Raw genomic sequence first — 20,006 nt, forward strand, 5'->3', positions numbered from 1 at the left:
TGTGACCATTGTTAATAAGCGACAATGACGGATGCAATAAAGTCTTTACCACAAGTTTTCTTACCACGATTTTACAGCTCCTCTGGTCATCCACCTTAGCAGGGCGGAATGGCCTTGTAGTTTTTCGATCTCCACTGACCTCAAAAATGTTTTTTGAATATACGTTCTCTTTCGCGCCATGGTTATCTGTGCCAAGCGATATGGTTGCAAGTCATTTAGTTCTACTGAAAATTAATTTTAAAGGTTGGTTGCATGTACCCGACTCATGCCCACGAATTTTACTGGCCACCCTGTGTTTGTGACGTCAGAGACTACACCGCCACTTCGCCCAGAAACAACGAAGCTGGCCCCTTCTATGAGACAATGACTCACAATCATCGTTTTGAGAGACGTGATAACCGGTGCACCTCATCCTCTTGCCGCACCCCTATGCGTTGAGCTTGATCACGTCAGCTGTCTCGCGCGGCGGCGGTGGGCGAAAAGCAAACGGCGATATTCAGCGCTCATATCGTCGCTAAAATCACTTCTGTCTAGCCCGAAAGAGCTGGAAAAGTTGCCCTTGTCATCAGGAGACATCGTCAGCGTTCTTGCATGCAAAAGACCACAAAAGCCCTTCTGCGTTTCTTGAGGGACACTGGATTGTATGAACGCTTGTGACAATAGAGATTACTCTTTGACTGACTGTGAATGACTGACTATTATTTTTCTTTTCTCTCATCTGTTCTTCCCCTTTCCCCTTCCCAAGTGTAAGGTAGCCAACCTGGCACGTCCTCAGTTAACCTCCCAACCTTTCTCTCTTCGCTTCTCTCTCTCTCTCCCTCTCTCGTCAGCTTCGCTGTGTTGGCGTTGGCAAAACGTTTACTGCGTGCTCAGCGCACCTTCTGCGCGTTTACATTACGGTAGCGTGGTATCTGACGTCGTCGGCTTATCGTGATGTCACACGAAGCGGCTACCCGTTTCAGTTTCGGTACCTCGCTTACCGGTTATTTAAAATTATTGATGACTTTCCAAGCACATTGAACCACCCTGCCAATGACAGAACTGCCAAGGTCATCAGAAAACGACAATATCCTAATATGGTTAAAAATACGCCGGAGTTGCCCTTTAACCTTGGATATTCGGCCATATTCAAATATTTGCAAATGCAAATTCTCTTATCAAGCACAAAAGTACTCATTTTGTATTCAATGTTCGGAAATTTCGTGCACCTTTAGCGTTGTGCCAAACTGATCACTCTGCGAGTCCGCCATCGGCTCCGGCATTTTACTGCTTTAGCATTCTTAGGGTACTTCACGCAATTTCCGGGTGCTCTTTGCCTATGCTTGTTTGTTTGGGTGTAACCGTTTTCCCTCCTGTCTGAGTCACTGGGTAGTCATTTGCCAAATCGGTAGCATATCTGGCTGCTCTGCTGACGTAAAAGGGTTCGAAACCAACCATTGGACCAACTTGGGTTACTGAGTATGTGGCAATGTGTACATACGTGCCACTCTATCGAAACCCCTTTCACGACGACATGGGTCGCTGCAGATGCGGGACGGGGTAAGTACCGCTGCTCGAAGAAACTCTCTGACGCCGACTTGGAGTACTGGGTATATGTGCCGCTCGGTCTGTGCTTGTCTCCAATGAATCTCTCTCATGCCATCTTGGGTGACTGGGTATGTGCCAGTAGGTGTGTGCCGCTTTTTGAATTAACGTCTCTGACGTCAATTTCAGTAAGTAGGTATGTGCCGCTGGGAATATGCCACTCCACAGTGAAGAAAGGCCGCTTAAGTTTCTCTGATGTTGAGCGGAGTAGAACCCAAATCACAAGGGTTTCTCAAGGACAGCAACTCGAATTAGCAGGCTGCGTCACAACTGCATGCCACTGGATAAGCGCCGCTCTCCAATGAACCCCTCGCCAACTTGGGTCATTGAGTATATGCTGCTGAGTGGGCGGCAGGCGAGGGACCAATTCTCAGCATTCTCAGCATTCTCAGCCTTCTCAGCGTTCTCAGGACAATTATCATCCAATGTTTGCAGCGGTTGTGGTTATTTGTCCATCCCATACCCGCCATAGTGACTCAGTGGATATGTCGTTCTGCTGATCAGGATGAGGTTGTGGGTTTGACCCTGGGCTGCGACTGAGCTGCGTCCCCTTGGGAGACGGCATGCAAAAACGCTTGTGAGCAAAGTTTCAAGTGCATGTCGAAGGGGTGGGAAAGTGGTATATTAAGTCGTACTCTAGAACAGCGCGTCTGCACTAGCGAGGTGCCCTCTTTGCCTCTGAAGAGGCTCGATCGATAAGCCAGAAAAGACGCAAAAGCTAACTACCAGCGAAGACGCCACATTGATGAAGTGCTTGCATCAGCACGCCGTCTCGTGTATTTGGACAGCGGGTGCTACCAACGAAGAGCGACGTGGCATCCCGAAGCAACCAAACGGACAACCTTGCACGTTTCAAAGAATTATATTTCCCAAGCCAAAATTTATAGAATATTAGGAGCTATCTCTTAAAATATGCTACGCCTCAGTTATGCAATGGTTCTAAGGTTTCGGCGCGAAATTCAATAAAGGTTTACTTTGGCTTTCTGTTATTTCCACTGCCAGTCTATCTTCTCCCGTCAAATGAGCAAAAATAATAGTTTTGAGATAATCGCTTACCACATTTAGTAGTTTTGCTTGGTCTTTAATGTCCCTGCAAAGATACATACCCCGTGGCAGACAATAATTCGCAGACAGCTTCCGCTTCAATCCCCCCAAAATCGTTTACCATTTATCCAGTGCTGGGCGCGATCGAATCCGCGTCACATATATATGGAGAAAGTCTCGTCCGAATATGTATTCACACACGCGCCACGCGCGGATTTCACGGCAGCGCCGCTAGATGGCCCAGCGGGTTCAGAGGGAAACGTGAGAAAAGAACATGGCTGGCATACAGACCTCAATACATGACGCGTCTCTGCGGTCTCAATGCGGTGTGGCGCTACACTGCTTCAATGCTAATCGCATTGACGTCGACATTCATCGTTAGATGGGTTCCGCCGCAATTTATTTCAATTCGACTTAGTTTTGTTTCCCGCCATATATGCATTTCTTCGTTGCCTCCTTGGCAAGATTGCTGCTTAAAACAGCATGACAAGACCAAAGCGAGACTGGCAGGCGGAAGAGCAAAAATAATAGTAAACAATTATTGTGGTCAAGTACCATGACATAAACGTCATTAAACGCATAAAACTCGGTAAATAGTCAAACAATATTGTGATAACGTATTACAAATCCTGTGGGGATTGATATCCCGCACCTCTACCAGTTTTATCACGTTGGCTTGACAAAGACATGGTGGCATTTATTACGAACAGGTGGATAGATTCGGTTGGTTGTTCCTCACGCAAATGGTTCGACACACATTGGTGGAACTGCCACGAATGAGGCGGTACGATGGTTCAGGAAAACAAAAATTTTGAAGAAATTAAGATCGGACCTAATTTTCGTACTGAAGTGTACCGACTTCTTTTGTATTGTATTGGATTCGATTTCCTTCTACGAAATCCAACCATTCCCTGCTCTTCTTCTTCGCAGGGCGACCAGAACTGCAGGCGGCAAGGCGCATGTTTCTGTTTTTCTTTTTTTTGCCACTCGTTGGGGGCGCATTCGTCTCGGCTGTGGTGTCCGCCTCGTGTGTATACGCACCACGGACTGCGCGCGAGAAAGAAGAAGTGGCATCGGGAGCCTGCCTTCGCCTCTCCAGCTTTGCAGACGCGTACGATCAGCCGTGCAGTCATGGACGACTCGACAGTCACGACCTTCAGCGAGAGCACAGCGACTCTGGAGGCCAGCAGCACCACTTCGGTCGTCGAGGACAGCGACAGTGAGTGGCCGGCGTACGAGCAGTGCGCGTGTAGCGAGCACAGCGGCCAAGGCTCTAACTGGGACACATGGAACTAAGCTAATTTTATTCATGTCTTTCTTCAGCGTCATATAGTCTTTATATCTTACAGTTTTTCCGGGATGCGCACGCGTTAGTTACTTGCCTTCGAAGTGAACTTGTGCTATTCGCGTTTACGAGATGGCGCCTCAAACGTAACAAAATTTGTCTTCTTTGAAGGATAGCTTTATTCACAGGTGATGTTTGTCGAAGCAAAGTGCAAGGGAGAAGGGGATCTCGTAGTTCGGAATTGTACCGGCAGGTGTGTGTAAAAAATAAAATACGCAAAGTGTGTAGTCGTAAATTGGAAGCTAATACAATTAGATCAAATATCGAAACGCTAAAGAATTGCACTTAAATATAATAGAAAGAATGGGGCAATAGCTGAGCAGGCATACATACATTTATACACGCGGAGAGAATCAGCACGTAATACAGAACCAATAAAGCTCAAATTGTAAATATTTGAAGGCAACAGCTTTCAGACAAAAGATCAAATGCACAAACTGGCTATAAACCAACTAGTTCGAGTTTAATGGTGATAAGATTATTTTATAGTTCTTGTGTTGTGAAAATGCAAAAATTTGTGGACGCGGTAGCATAAAAATTTTCCACATAAAAATTTTCCACAAATTTTCCGTGAAGCTTTCATAATTTTACGTCATTTGGTAAACTGTCGGATTTTCCGCAAAGTATTTTACGTCCTGTAGCAAAGTACAGAAAAAGGTATCCCAGAAATTCAAGCTCTAACGAAATTACGTCATGTGGTAAAATGCTGCAATATTTAAAAAGAAGTCGCAGTACCGCCATAAAAGTGAAACATTGACTGTGATAGCAAATCATCCGAAGGATATAGGAAGTAAGGTTAGCAGTTTTATCGGCCGTATAAACTGCTGTAAACAGCCGCTTATTAAGTATTTTAACTAGCATGCTGTCACGCGCATACAGGCAAACATGAGCACATCTCATTCGATGATCGCGGACACTCGCTGTCAGAACGCTAACGTGATGAAGAGCGGCAGCAGCGGTAAGTGAATTGCCCTTCGTGCTGCCTCTCGCTTCGACGTGAACTAGGAGCGCGATAACACAGCGCGCTTGAAGTCATCAGCTATCTCGGGTTGCCTAGCCTTTGCAACCGCAGATAGGGCGCGCGTGGCCGCGGCCGGAGTGGAAGGGGAGAAACGCTCCAACCTTCCTCTCTTACCCTCGCCCTCCTAGTGTGCGCACATCTACCCGCTTCCAACCTCTCCCCCCCCCCCCCTTTCACACGCTAGAACGAGCCACCATCCTTATCGGCTCACCCTCGAACACTTTCCTTAGCCCCTCATCACACGGCGCGCGGCCGTGATCGTTTCGCACTTGTACTTTATGCGGAACGATCACGACGCCGCCGGCGATGACGGCGGAAATTCGTTTGGAGTGTCCATAAAATTGCTCGTGACACGGAAAGAAGCAAGGAACGAAGTTACACATACAGCGCAAATGACACACTATGGCACACTATCGCACCATGACACACTAATGACACATGTCAAGCTATGGTACATTACATTATGGCACGCCATAGCGCACTAATGACACAGCAACAGGTTCAAGTAGCAACCTTAATAAAATTGCTATCGCAATAAAAAGCATTGCACAAAATATGTCAGCACCTAGAGAGTTTGAATTTCACTCGTATGTTGCCTCAATGCCTCGCAGGCGAGGAAGGCAACCGCTGCCTGGGCTGGCTGTTTCCCGGCGTCTTCTACGTGTTCCTCGCAGTGCTCGTGATCGGCCTGGTGCTCTTTGAGTACAAGACCGCCGGTGAGTGCGGGCGAGCGCTAAATTTTTAACAGCGTCAGCGTTCGAGGATACCTTTGTGGCATAGCAAGCGTAGCTCAAACGGCAGCACTAAAAGAATTGTTTCCGAAGGCCGCCCGAATTTCTATAACTTTCAGTTAGCAACGTTGAGGGTAAGCCATTTTGTTATCGTGTGTTTACGGCAGTTAGTCGCAATGTATTGGCCGAGTTATAGCGGAATTTCGGTCAGGTATAAGACACTGATATGACGGGCCGCGTTGTAGCGGAATTTTGGTCAAGAATAAAACACTGCTATAACGGGCCGCGTTACAGCGGAATTTCGGTCAGGTATAAAACACTGCTATTACGGGCCGCGTTATAGCGGAATTTTGGTCAGGTATAAAACACTGTTATAACGGGCCGCGTTGCAGCGGAATTTCGGTCAGCTATACCACACTTCTATAACGGGCCGCGTTATAGCAGAATTTTGGTCAGCTATAAAACACTGTTATAACGGGCCGCGTTATAGCTCAATTTCGGTCAGGTATAACACACTGCTATAACGCAGCTGGAAAGTCACGAATAAGTGCCCTAAATACGCATTTTATTGGAGGGCCGCACCTTTCGACTTTGCTAACGAAATGTGGTTGATAATCGAGTGATATTTTCGAAAAAATATTTTCTTTTTTAAAATGCTGCCCATTGAGTTACGCTGGTGCATTGCGGCGAAGTTCGACAGCAGACGACCGCAGGGGCAATTTTCAAAATTCCTGGGTATGGCTGCAAAGAAAACTCCAAGTAAACCCAAACTACAAGAGGTTTTCTTTGTAACGTCGGGCTACAGAAGGGTCGATGAGCTTCGTTTTTCTTCATTTAGCTAAATGGAGTGGCGTTGTACATAAAATCGCAATATTTATGGAACAACGTTGTTCTTATCTGAACCACTCTCTCTTCGAATATCCGCGATAAATATATAGAACTTCATTCCAGTGAAATAGATACATACTGATACTCGCCCAATCTGCCATTCTTTTTACGTTCCTAATACCTGTACTTATTTCCGCGAGATTGTTCCACACACCTGCACCTGGAAGCGTTTTTAAGCATGCGGGACATCGGCGTGTTCGTAAAACGTACGAGGTTCAAAATCATGGACCACCGGTCCCTATATACTTTGATTTTGCACGTGGCGATTTTGTATGCACGTCGCTGATGTTAGAACAATTGCTAGAGGAAAACGCAAAGGTGTATTCTGAATACAACGTCGCAGAAATCGAGTAGACTTCGTGTAGATGCTTGTTGGGCTCTTAAAACAGTTTGCGACTTTCAGGAAACAGCATCGTACCCATTTTACACGCGCATCTAGCACAACGTAATCTGTTATCAGATGCGCAGGCGCACACGATTTCGCGATTACCCCCGAGATTAGGCTGCAAAAGCGGTCTGCGCACTCACAAATGGAGTACCGATGGCGTGTCGAGTCGGATTGAAGCTGGTTCTCGTTTGGGAGCCCTGGTCCATGTTCCTCTCATCAGTGGTAGCAGCAAGGGATAAGAATAAGGAACGGCAATCTTTCCTTTCATAAACCTTCCTCCACTTTGCGGGCTTCCGCTGAACCTATTTGCCATATTCATAGCCTCCGAGATTGCCATATTCGTAACCTCTGGTGCGCGCTATCAGCGCGCGCCGCCTGATCCCGGAGGCCTTGCCATATTCAACATACATGCAGTGCCTCGAGTCGTCGATTAATTCGGCCTAGCTCTGTGACCATGCAGCATACCCGCTCCAGGGCGAGTCGGAAGATCCGTTATACATAAAGAGAGAAAGGATGCATAGAAAGGCAGGGAGGTTAACCAGAGGTAGTTCCGATTGACTACCCTACACAAGGTAAGTTGAGGGATAAAAAAATAAACAGAGCGGAATGGGGGGAGGGGGACAGAGAGAGAAAGATAAGCGACCCCAAACAAATCGCGTATACGAAATTATTAAATTGCACAGCTTATGAATTTGCAAGGTGCGGAATCTTGTGTTTCATTTCAAAACGGTCGCTGATTAAGAAGGAGCATATGAATGTTCTTGACTAATGGACGTTGGAGTTGGTTGGCACCGGATTTAAGGAACATTAGAGAAAACGTAAATATATACGTAATGTGGCTCGTACCTATAAATTTATCGTGCCGCGCATGATAAGCGCTCGGTATACAAAATAAAATATGTGTTAATGCATCTTACCCCTCTTTTTTTCTTTATACAGGCGTCCGCCAAATGATCTTCGCACCTGCGGAGATCACGCCCGAAGTGATAGCCCCTGCAGTCCTACGCAGTAAGCTGGCCTTAGGCTTTTCTATTTTCTTTTCATCATCTACCAAAGGTCCAAGTGTCCACATACACTAAAAATCGTTCTGTTTGTTCATATCTGTGCACCTCCTTCGATATATTTTTTCTTTTCATGGCCCGTGACGAACAAACCTAATGAGTTGCGAGAAAATCCGCAGAGTATCTACAAAGTTATTAGGTCTTACGCTTGCTAAGCTCTATAACATTCTGCTCAGGTCATTTGGTATAGCGACTGTCGCCGATGTAGGCGCAGGTCTCGGATTCGATTTCAAAACCAGAAATACTTGTTTTTTTTGTCGGGACGCAAAGCTTTCTTTCCGGGGAACCGTCTTTCCTCGTAACCTTTAGCTTCACTCAGATAAACGCTACTTTGCCTTCCTTTTTTTTATATAACAAAGCGGCGGGGAATGGGGTAACTGAAAGATTGAAGGATAGTGCTTATAGTTTGGAAAATACGGTTCTGCGTTAAATCCTCGGTCTGCCTTGAACCACCCATTGTTGGTTAAGGGGACACTGGTAAGAGATAGCACACGACCCATTTATTTCAAGGAGTTCTTCGATATGCAACAACAAAATGGCACAGATTTGTATAAGACAATATTTTACGGCCCATTTCGTGGATGCAGATAATCTCGAAAAACGTTTTGTGCACGTAAGCAAGCACTCGAGCACTTTGCGTGGTATAATGAAAAAAAAAAAAAATCTAGGCCCCATTTTAGCATCGCTAGCTAAGTGTGCGATAACGTAGTTAGATTGTGATGTATGTGACGCCTTGACAGCTGCCGCGCTCTTGCGTCACGCCGAGCTTGGACACTTACATTGATCAAAATTTGTTTCAGTTTATTATTGGATTTCTTTCGATGAACAGTCAGTACATTACAAAGATTATACAGTGAGGTTTCTATAGGTATAGCCTCTTATAAATGTCCTATTTCGTGCTCACCGTTTCGTGCTCAGTCCTCTAAAGAAATGCGCTACCGAATCTGTTTTCCGGCACACCAACCGTATTGAATTTAGCCGGATTGTCTCGAATTTTGACTACATGTCCCGGGTCCTGACTTGACCCAGTCTGGACGGCATTGTCATAAAGGAACATGCAGGCGGTTTCGTTTTTGCCATGGTTCGATTTATGTTACAGGCCCTAACTGTTCCCAGTACCTCTATTCGTATTGCTAGCTGTGTTAGTCAGGCAAACAAACTGCTCCTTTCTTGTTGTAAATCACCGCTAAAAAAATTGGCGAGCATCCCGGATGTGCAACATCTCAACGATGCCAATTTTCGTACGGTGTACTTCCGAGGAAAGTCTCCTTCTTATTAAGAGCGTTAAGATTAGGAGTGTCAAAGCGGAAACAAAGTGTGTATTTGTGAAGTGTGAAAAGCCGGTCACGAGGCAGATGTAGAGAGGGGGTGGGAGAGCTCAAAAGCGTGTATGTGTGTATTTAAATTTCCCCCGCGCAGTCCTTCGTGTCATTGTTTGTTGGCTTCTTATTCTTCTATCGTTCGTTCATAACGAGGGTCTCGAATCTGGCAGCAGTGACATCATTAGGTAGCATACGAGGCTTTTTTCTTTTTAACCACGTGCAGCTCTCCTAAGGTCATGTATTACATGACGCCATCGTGCAAAAGAAGTATGTTCCACCTCCACCTACCATGCCCCTGAGTGACGCTGGCTAACGCTCCCGGGGCTAGTCCACCCGGGGCTAGTTCTAGTAAAACATAAATACACAAGTTAGTAGAAGAATTGATAGCCGTCGTCGTAGCGCAATTGGTAGGACAACGCACGCGCAATGCGGAGGTTGTGGGTTCGGCTCCCACTGGCGGAGCGTTAACTTTTCGTCCACTTTCGTTTCCCTTTCCTTCATTATTTTCATCGTTTCCATTTCTACCACGGCTGATTTCCCTGAATCTTTCCATGGCTTCGTTGTCTGTCGGCGTCATACGGTCATGATATATATGTATATATGTAGCGCAACTGCCGGTGATCTGCTCCGGACGACCTTCAGTTGCACCTCACTCCTCGCAGAATCAGGACGTGTGTCGAATGATCTTTTGTATAGCACTTTGCAAAGTAGTGAACGCGCGGTTTAAGTGACGGATCCGAGACCTCACAGAGGTGCGACGTAATGCAAACGCATTACTAATTTCCCATTTCGCGTTAAATGACCACTGAGTTTCTTTCCATTTTCTGACCTTTCGAATTTCTGGGGTTGGCCTGGCATCCAGGCCGTCCGAATAGGGTAGGATAGGGACAAGGAATAGGGAAAAGGAATAGAGAGTATGGTCCGAACCTCTGTTAAGTGAATTAATTTTCAATTTTTGCTCTGATTTTCCCCAAGTCAATAAGTAAATAAACTCAGTTGAATTGAATTCAATTCAATTCAAACCCACGTTCCGGCAGGTGGCGGTAGCATCAACATGGATGCGACAGTGACGAGTGCCGGCAGAACTGCGGGTGCCGCCGCGTCGCCCAGTAAGAGCGAGGCCGGCCGCACGGTCGCCGTCACCACGGCTTCGACCAACAGCTCGACGGCCGGGACCCGGGGTCTGATGAGGCGCTTTCTGTGGCCCTTCGGCACAGCCTCACCCGTCGCCAAGAGCACCGGGCCGCGATGGCGTCCACCCGGTGAGCAAATGCGAGCCATGAGTTCGCGAAGTTGACCACCGTACGTTTTGTTTCATGTCGAATGCCTTCAGATATTTCTCGTGGTTTGGATAAACGCGGGCGAAATGGATAACACACGGCGACAAGTTGTGTGTCTCAGTCGCTAATGCGTTTTTTTGTTGTTGTACGCAAAAACTTAGCTGTATGTATATACACAACCTTAATTTATCTAATCATTTGATTGCCGTGATGCCAATTATAAAGTACTTAGGGAGGGAAGTTGGGGGAGACACGCTTCCGGTGTATGTGTCAGTTTGCCCGTAAGTTTATTAAATTTCACGTAATAGCCGAGACGTTGACCTGAGCAGCAGCGATGGCGGCGCCATTTCGTTACATTGAGTTCAAAAGCCATTATTAAAATCTTGGACTCTGACTCAGCTGCCGGCGTGAAGCCGTCAGACACAGCATAATTATAAACATATAGTGCTTTGGAAAATAAAATTTCTTAAGCGAGAACAGCATGAAACTCGGAAACGTTTCCGATGCTCTGTGGTTGAACAAATGCCGAAATACGTCGTTAGTAGCGCTCCTGTTGCTGCCGTCGGCGTCTCCAGCGTACTGTATAGTTCCGTAAAGTGCTATACGTACGCAGGACAGGCTAAAACTCTTTCTTGTGCCTTTTCAGAGTCGTGCTTCAACGTGACCGTGGTGACGTGCGACTTCGAGTCGTTCCGGGAGCGGGCCTTCTACGTGGCCGAGTCCTCGTACGGCGGCTTCTTCTGCGCCGAGTGGCTGCAGCACACGCACTGCCCCGTCAACGAGGATCGCTTCAGCGTCTACAGCCACTGCGACTCGAAGTGCAAAGGTGGGCACCTAACTTCGACTCATTGCTCACACTCGTGAGTGATTCTGAGCAAGCGATTGGGTTTGCCACCAAGTGTGGCAGCTTCTTATAGGTGAGAACCCACGTAAGTTCACTGTCACCCATAGGGATCTGGCGAACATAGGCCATGCGTCTTAGATGTGATCATATATTACACACAGTGCTTGCCCTGGTTCGTCAAGCATCTTGCCTGAAGCCTCTTATGTGTCATATGTGCCTCCGTGATGTGTGGTCACGAAAAATTTCCCTGCGATAACAATTCGTGATGAGTACTTAGAAGGACGGGCGCATTCTGGGTAGAAGCCTCATGAGCCTCATATACATCAGATCACGCGAAAAGCTAAAGAGAAATAAGAAAGGCGGGTAAATATGCAAATATGTGCTACGAATCTGGGAGGAAACAACGATCATTCACTGAGTGCATGCTAGATGGCACCACAATATCGCTCTGCATGCAGCACGGAAAAAGAGTTCTCGGCGAGCAGGATCTGCACCCGGGTATAATGCTATACTTCACCCGTGTGTGTGTCAACGTGTAGCTGAAGCGGCGATAGAGAAAGCAAGAACCGGCACGTCAGCGGCAGTTTGGGTACGGGCAACCGGTACTTGCTATCACGTGTCTATTCAGACGAAGTTTTATGCGAACGGTATTCAGTTTCGTCCAGCTCAAAGCATTTGTAGCCAAACAAGGCCGTAGTGGTCGACACATCTGAGCCCGCGAGACCTTCGCGTTCTCGTCGAGTTTACAATGATACGGAACAAACGCGCAACGAGTGACAACGCGCGATATTTCACGGCATCCACGCGCTTGCCGACGCAGCCACCTCGGGCCAGAAATGCGACGAGCCGAGGTTCCGGCTGTGCACCACGGCTGACAAGGTGTACCAGTACTACTACAGCCAGGGCAAGTGCGAACCTCTGGACAACGACGAGACGGGCTGCCTGGTCGGCAGGAACCGCTTCGAGAACAGGGACGCCTGCACGCAGGCCTGCGGTGGTGAGTATGTGTATGTATGTACGGACGAACCACCGCATTCCACTCAAAATGGGAAACAAACGAGAAAACAAAGCATTCGATTCGTCGGAGACTTCTCATCGCAAACATATTGCTGCTCTGGTTACTGGAATTGGCTGGAAATATTTCGGCGTTGAGAGAAATCTGCAAACATCTGAATGCGGATGTTTATGTGATAAATAAATAAATAAATAAATAAATAAATAAATAAATAAATAAATAAATAAAGTAAAAGAATGAATTCTATTGACATAACTATCGTCGTAGCGGAAACCGCATCTACTACGTTTCCAGCAGGTACCAGTGGTCTGTTAAGTTAACGTCTTCCCTCCTTCGCTTTCTCCGGCCGTGGCGCTGTAAATGGAATAGCGTGGCGGAGTCGCCTCCATTCCTCCTCCACATGCTTCCAACGCGTGCTGTATGCCAAGGCGTCAAACGAGGCATATTATCTGCCTTTGTTTTCTTCCGCTGAGCATGACACTCCGTCGCCGTCTCATCTGCAGGAGTGATTCAGAATTGCAACGGGGAGGGCTCTTGCGCGCGCGCTGATAACCCAATGGTCTTGTATTGCTTACGAACCTCTAAAGAGAATCATTAAGAGAAGCTTTATTATTAAACTAAATTTCTGTAAAAGAAACACGTCCACTTTTACCCTGAGAGGAGGCTTGGTAAACCGGAAAAGGCATAAAGAAAGACAAAGCAGGTGGTGACGTCGTTGTCAACAGAGCTGAAAAAAAAATTCGTCCTGGTCCGGGACTCGAACCTGGTACCACCGCCTTTCCGGGGCAGCCGCTCTACCATCTGAGCTAACCAGGCGGCTAGCAGATGGCCGGGCGAAGTCGCGTGGATGTCTGATTTTCCTTTAATTAAAAACTTCTCTCCACCTTGCGGGTTTCCGCCGAACTGCTACGTCATAAGCCTGTTTAATATGTAATATGAAACTCAACGCGTAAAACTAATTCTTCTGTTTTTTAAAGCGATAGCTTTAGGGGCCCTGTGGCGCCGAAAATCCGGCGCGGCGGCGTTGTTCGTGCCTTGACCGTGAGAAAATTTTCTGTCAGCGTGGCGCGCGCCGTATTTCTACCAATCACAAAGTGGCGCGCGCCGCATGCGCTAGTTCCTTGCAGCGCACCAGATGGCGCTCCCCTCTGCACATTCGTCGCAACCGCGGCAGCGGCGGCGCCAGCCGTGTGAAAAAAAAAAAAAAACGAAAAAAAACCCGAAAGAAACCCACAAACTTCGCCTACGTGCATAGCGGTCTCCGCAAGCGTTTCCCGGTAAAGATGACGGTTGCAAAACTGTAGTTGGCGAGAAGCGTGAGAAGCAGTCAGGGACTCTTTGATGCTATCGCGGTCTACTCTTAAAGCCGAAGATTAAACGTGTCCCAACTTTGTTTCAGAAGGACTTAAGAAAACTTACAGTTATACTGTTTGTACCGTAGAGCTTGTTTACAAAAGTAACCAGACGGAACTCTGGCTCTGCAATCATTTCGCTTGCATGGAAACACGTTTGCCTCATTTTTTTTCGTGCTTGGGGCTTCAAATGTTCTTGCGAAGTTAATTGTCACGTTTTATCGTTTAAAAATTTTCAGCACTTATGATTTTTTAGTGCATCAAGGCAATTCACGCACGCCTATTTATTCGTGACACATACCGAAAATGGCCGGTTTGCAAATTCACACAGCAGTTTTAAATCATAAGAAGCGGAAAGTTTAGGAAAATCCATGTACTGCCCATCATTGGCATGTAGGCTCGACCGCCGTGGTGTACTTTAACCTCCCGTAGACACTAGCGCCAGCTTTCCATCTAGTGAATTTCGTAGGAAGCTCTGGGTACGTTTCGATTCTGGCCAGCTTTGAAGATAATCCAAAGCCAATGTGAAAAAAAGAAAAGAAAAAAAGATCAGTACGGAAGTCCATCGTATGCGGTTCCTTTGTCGCGGGCTCCGAAAAGTCCCCCGTTTTATTTATTTTTTAGCCTTAGCACAGTCAGTGACCCGCAACTTCTTCGGCGTCACATTACCCGATCAGACGAATTTTCGTCGAACCCTCGACTAAAGAAGGGCCTCTGCGGTTTGCATCGTCGCACCGTCCTCGTTGCGCGCAGACGAGGACACCCTGCAGAGTCGCTGCCGAGACGAGTGGGGCGTGACGACGTGCGCGTTCGATCACCTGCGCTACCTGTACTACTACAACGCCGAGAACCAGGCGTGCGAGATGTACAACTTCTGCGGCCGCAGCGCCTTCCGTACGGCGCACGACTGCGAGCGGGCCTGCCTGGCCGAGCAGCCGCCGCCGCCTTCGGTCGCCGACGACCCGAGCTCGGCGGCGGCGGAGAGCCGCGCGACCGTCTCCGACGACGCGGCCGGCGGCAAGGCCGTCCGGGCGCCGTACGTGAGACGGCGACGGCGGCCCCGCAGGACGCGTTGACGCGCACCCGGCGCGAACGGACTTTGGTATTTTTAGTTCTCGTCGTCGTTCGTTGCGATTTGAATAAAGTAGAGCGAAACAGCGCGTATAACGGCCTCCAAGCGTAGAGAGAGAAGAGAGAGAATCATGCCGCTACACGTACTGTGGGAATCGATGTATGGAGCTCTTTGGCCATACCTGCACCCCTTGCGCCAATAAAAACCACACATTCATTCATGGGAATCGATGTAAGCGAAGCTTTCTATGCTGTTTGCTTTGATTAGCGTTAATTAGCGGTGATGTTGACGGCGAATGTTTAAGTTCTTCAGCGCTTAGTGCAATACGAGAGCGGTGAGTTGATGTCGTTATATAAGGATACGCTGCGTGCACCACTGCTGTTTGTCTGCGTAGTCCGCAGAACGCGCAGGGAGGCGTGTTTGCTTGCCGCGTTTTCGTGCGCAGGTGCAGATTAAGAAGCTCAGGTCATCAGAAATAATCTACAGCTTTTCAAGCGACGCATTTCGTGACATCCGTTTTTGCTTTGTGATGTGGAGATCAAATCAGTTAATCAAACAAGCAAGCGAGCAATCGTTCGCCGTGCTATTAATTGACTTTCCTGGCACCACTCGCATACATGTACATGCAACCTGGTAGCCTACAGTCATAACCTATGCTGTCTCTTCCGCAAGCATTAAGTGTTGTGAAATGCGCTTCGGCAATCGGGCAACGTCAGAGCGCTGCAACCTACAGGCGCGGCACTCGAGAATTTCCTTGAGACGTAAGCCCACCCGGTGTCTATTCATACTGGTCTTCAAGTTTCATTCCTCTTACGTCACCATTCTGTAATGTCCCCTTCGGCTGTATAGGTGTTGCTCTGCTTTCCCCGTCACAATTTTCTCTCCTCCTTTCAGTGCTAGAAAATTCGATTGGCCACATTTGCCATGTAATGATAAATTTGCCGCTTATCGTCATCACCAAAGCTAAGCAACATTATGCTTAGTCGCCACTTCGGAGGGATCGCACTTATTGGATTCCTGATTTTAGTGTTCATCACTCTGCTGCTGCCGCAGAATAGTTGAGGTGCTTACGTTCATCGAGTTGAATTAGGTGTCCTCGTAAGATGATGTCCCTCTCCCCAGACTTTTAACAATGATAATTTTTATGTTGATCTTGTTGTTGTTGTTGCTGTTTTCTTTTACAGGAACTCGGGTAGGGAGACTGTCAAGGACGTTGTCAGGGGGATCGCTCTGCGTAGTTATATTGTACTGGAAAATGAGAAGGGAATGGGAATGATGAGGAAGAACAAGCGAAGGAAAATGTTATGAAAAAGGTTAGCACACAGTTGCACGTAGCCTGCCACGGAAGGAAAGCCTGAGCCCCTGAACCAACATTTAGACAAATTGTGTCGCGGGAACATGGCAACTTGAAATGATCAACAGCGTAGGAAGGAAAACAACAACAACAAAAGAACTCGCAGTCCTTAGCTAACGCTTAGACAAAACGTTGTCCAAATGTTGGCTCTGGACTGACGTTTCTTTTTCTCAACCGTTCTGGATCAATTCCTTCTGCACCTTGTTGTAATTCCGTTGTACAGCCTACCACAGTATCACAACGTGTCCCACTTTGAGCGTGACAGCACCGAACAAAGTAAATGGGTTGGCCCCCGGCTAACGCCGCAAGCGCGAGATATTTGTTACAGCCCATGTTTCTTATTTCATGGCGCAATACAAATAAGTCCTCCAAGGCCGCTCGCACGGCCCATGCCCTAATCGGCGCTGCTTTTGCCTAACAAGTTCACCGTGTCAAGGGCCACGCGCAATGCAGCCAAGCGCTGACGATGTCTTGACAGCGCGATGCGAAGAACCGGTGTTTGCATAATGACGCGATCTAACCCCCATCTTTGTAACGTGGAGAGCGCGTGCGCGTTTCAGACGGTACTGTCCGAGCGTCGTCTTGCTGACCAGGGACGACGAGCGGTATACAACAGGCAGCGACTGAATCTCGCAGAATGGAAGCTCTGGCGGCCCCCGTCGACCCTCGACCCCCCTCCACAAAGCACGGCGGGTGGCAAATGTGCCCCCACGCCGGCGCCTGGACGTCGCGGGAGGTGTGAACATGACACGCTCTTGTAATTTTGGCTCGAGTCGAGGTTCCCGGAGCCAAAGCGCTGGAGCCTTTTGTTCACGCCTCAGTGAGCATCCCCGAAGGCCAAGTGCTTGCCGCATTTGCTGGACGCGCGCGGGACCATTCAAGATTGAATTTTAAAGAGCGGGGCTCCCTCTCCTCGTGTTTGTAGAACTCTCCTTGAAGACGTCCTTCTCCATTCATGCTCTCCCTCTCGACCACCGATGTGATGGCGAAGCCGTCAGGTGGTGCACAGAGACTGGAGTGACCGTGCACCGCTGAGCTCGAGGTTGCGAGTTGAATCATGGCTGCGGCGGTCGCATTTCGATGGGGTAGAAATGCAAAAAAAAAAAAAAAGTGTGGGTACTTAGATTTAGGTGCGTGGTAGAGAGTCCCTGGTGGCCAAATTAATCCGTACTCTCGCACCACGGCGTGCCTCATGATGAGCTCGTTGTTTTGGCACGTCAGATCGTGCCACGTCAGATCGTGTTTTGGCAATCCTGGCACCAGAATTGAACCGTGATGAAATAGTACCGCTTTGAGGTAAACGCATTACCGGTAGTCAGACATAAGTGGACAGGAGCAAATAAAAGGTTATATCAAAATGTGAAATAGCTGCTCACGGGCCATATTGCGGTGGTAGCCAAGGACTACTATAGGTATTGTCTATAGGGTGGTGAAGGAGCGTTACAGCGGCTACTTGGTCCCCACTGAGCTGAGTGTTCGAATATTTTGCTGTGGCCGTCATCCCGAAGCCTGCGGTGTGGCTCTTTACGGGTGCGACATTAGCAAAAGAATGCGGCTCCTGTATCCCATTGTGATGCTTCTGACCCACGCTCTGACCCTGACCCTGAAGTTTCTGTGCAAGAAGTCAAATCTGCGTCGTCGTTCCCCACCGCACATAGTCGCAGTTTACAGATAACTAACTAACCGTAGTGCTTACGATTCGCGTCAATCACAGATCGTGCCAATCAAAGTTCGTGCCGTTCACGGTTGGTGCCATTCCCCGTGGGCCAGGTCGCGAATCTCCCCGCCTGCTAGGCGCGTATAACCGGCTGACGTTGACAGCCAAGTGAGGTCGTAGGTGAATTTTTCGACTGCCATTTCCCCCGAGCATCCTGCTTGGAAGAATTAAAGCTATACCAAACACGTTCCCCGGCGGGCGTCCTGTCTGTTCCCCGCCCACAGTATAGGTCTTCAACATTGTGGAACTGTCGGCGGACACCTATTTGGCTTCCACTGGCAACTTCGCTTTTAGAAACCGAGTGAATAACGGGCTGCGGCCGCACCTTCGGCCGCGAACCTCGCGGCGTTGTTCGCGCGTTGTCTCGTTTGAAATCACGCCAGGAAAAGGGGGAGGGGCTCAGCTGGACACCGTCCCAGCGCGATCGACGCTGGCGTCTTGCGGCAGAGACGTGTCCGTCCACGTTAAATTCTCAATGACTCAATTTCTCAGCTGTGCCTCTCTATCTTTTTTCATCACCTCGGAGCCTCTAATACACCGGCGCTCTAATCAGAGGAGGATCGGTTTACTCCTTTCATGCAGCCGGTAGATGGTGAAGCTCCTTGCCGCCGTGAAGAAAATTAACTCTCACCTGCCGCCGTGTTTTCCGGGTCCGTTCAGAAACGATTAATCAAACCTCTCGCAGTTCGTGCGCGTGGCCTTGTGCGTGTCTTAGAAGCCGTGATCGTGTAGTAGTAGCTCGTGTGGTGCGGGTTCTTTTGTTCGGGGACTCCCCCTCCCTCCTTGTACTCTCACTCCCCGCCCCCTTCGTTTCTCCTATGAACCATGGTTCTATGCAGGTACGAACATTACGTTCTACACGCATGCGGGGCTATCTGATATTACGATACATTAAAACCGTGCTCCCGTGCGGGCGAACCGAGGACGTGTAATAAGCGTGCCCGAATCTAGCAGGCTACCAGGTGCGATATAAAGAAAGATAAACGCAAAAAAGCAACAAATTGACGAAGCTTACGTGTGAAACGCTTTAGCAACGGGTCGATAGATTTTGATGAACGTCCGGAGGAAAGGGGAATTGCGTTGTGAATGTATACAGGAAGAAGAACTCGTATTAGGGTGTCGTGTGTGCATACAGACACAATAAACGCTGTTCGGCTGTTAGCTTTCTTTTTCTTCGTCGAAACGAATTGCTCATGCGTATGTGCGTCAGAATCTAAAGTGACTTCCTCATTACCGGCTCGCACTATAATTGCGAGGAGTATAATTGCAGAGTTCGCAGTCGAGATGGCGGCGCGACGCTTTTACGCGCCGCATGTATACACGAACGAAGCGATGCTCCTATGAGAACGGGCTGCGTTTTAATAATAACAAAAATAATATAACATTAGGGGAGAAGGGATCGAGTATACGCAGGAGGCGAGGGTGTGCAAGAAAAAATGGGCCCTTCGAGAAGTGTTTGCCTGGTGGCACGCCAAACGGCAACCACTCGTGTACGGGGTCTGGTCCGCTCCACGGGTATACCGCGTTTTGTTTGACCAGAGGAGGGAGGACTGCACGCTTGGCCAGGGGCAACACCTCCGGCGGCAGGTCCCACCCGGTGTGGTCGCGCCGGTCTCGCTACCAGGGAGGTCTTGTCACACTTCGATCGGGCGCGCTTGCGAAATGCGCGCGCGCGTTTAAACGCGCGACGCCGCCCTAACTACACCATTGTTCTTGCGCCAGCAGCACGGTGTACGCGCGACGCTCGCGGAAGCGCTAATCTTCGCCGGCGCAATGAAGAACTCTCGCCCGCCGTTCTTTGTCTCATTAATTCGCAGCCGCCCCCTTCAAGGTTAAAGTTGTCGCATGGAGGCAGACATTACAAGCTGATGCGACTGGGCGATATCGAATAACTGCTCATATCCGCCGGAGGGCATCCTCGTGTGTAAGCTATATCCTTGTGTAAGCGATGTCGTGCGTCTCGGCGGTGTTTAACGTAATGTGCTCGT

General features: G+C 48.5%; 1 protein-coding gene across 1 annotated transcript; it reads left to right on the forward strand.

Moving 5' to 3' along the window:
• Positions 1 to 3,759: 3,759 nt before the first annotated feature.
• On the forward strand, positions 3,760 to 15,035 carry LOC126533268 (uncharacterized). Its single transcript, XM_050180533.3, has 7 exons — positions 3,760 to 3,847; positions 5,606 to 5,710; positions 7,941 to 8,009; positions 10,422 to 10,646; positions 11,311 to 11,490; positions 12,329 to 12,505; positions 14,629 to 15,035. The coding sequence occupies exons 1-7, from the start codon at positions 3,760 to 3,762 to the stop codon at positions 14,949 to 14,951; spliced, it is 1,167 nt and encodes a 388-aa protein (XP_050036490.1). The 3' UTR covers positions 14,952 to 15,035.
• The last annotated feature ends 4,971 nt before the right edge of the window (positions 15,036 to 20,006 follow it).

Source organism: Dermacentor andersoni, chromosome 7 (genome assembly GCF_023375885.2).
Source record: "Dermacentor andersoni chromosome 7, qqDerAnde1_hic_scaffold, whole genome shotgun sequence".
Lineage (NCBI taxonomy): Eukaryota > Metazoa > Arthropoda > Arachnida > Ixodida > Ixodidae > Dermacentor > Dermacentor andersoni.

Bases quoted from the DNA above. Each gene is read 5' to 3' on its own strand.
- LOC126533268 (XM_050180533.3), top strand. From the start codon at position 3,760: ATGGACGACTCGACAGTCACGACCTTCAGCGAGAGCACAGCGACTCTG. The intron at 10,647-11,310 runs GTGAGCAAATGC...GTGCCTTTTCAG, and splicing joins GCCGCGATGGCGTCCACCCG to AGTCGTGCTTCAACGTGACC. The intron at 12,506-14,628 runs GTGAGTATGTGT...CGTTGCGCGCAG, and splicing joins CTGCACGCAGGCCTGCGGTG to ACGAGGACACCCTGCAGAGT.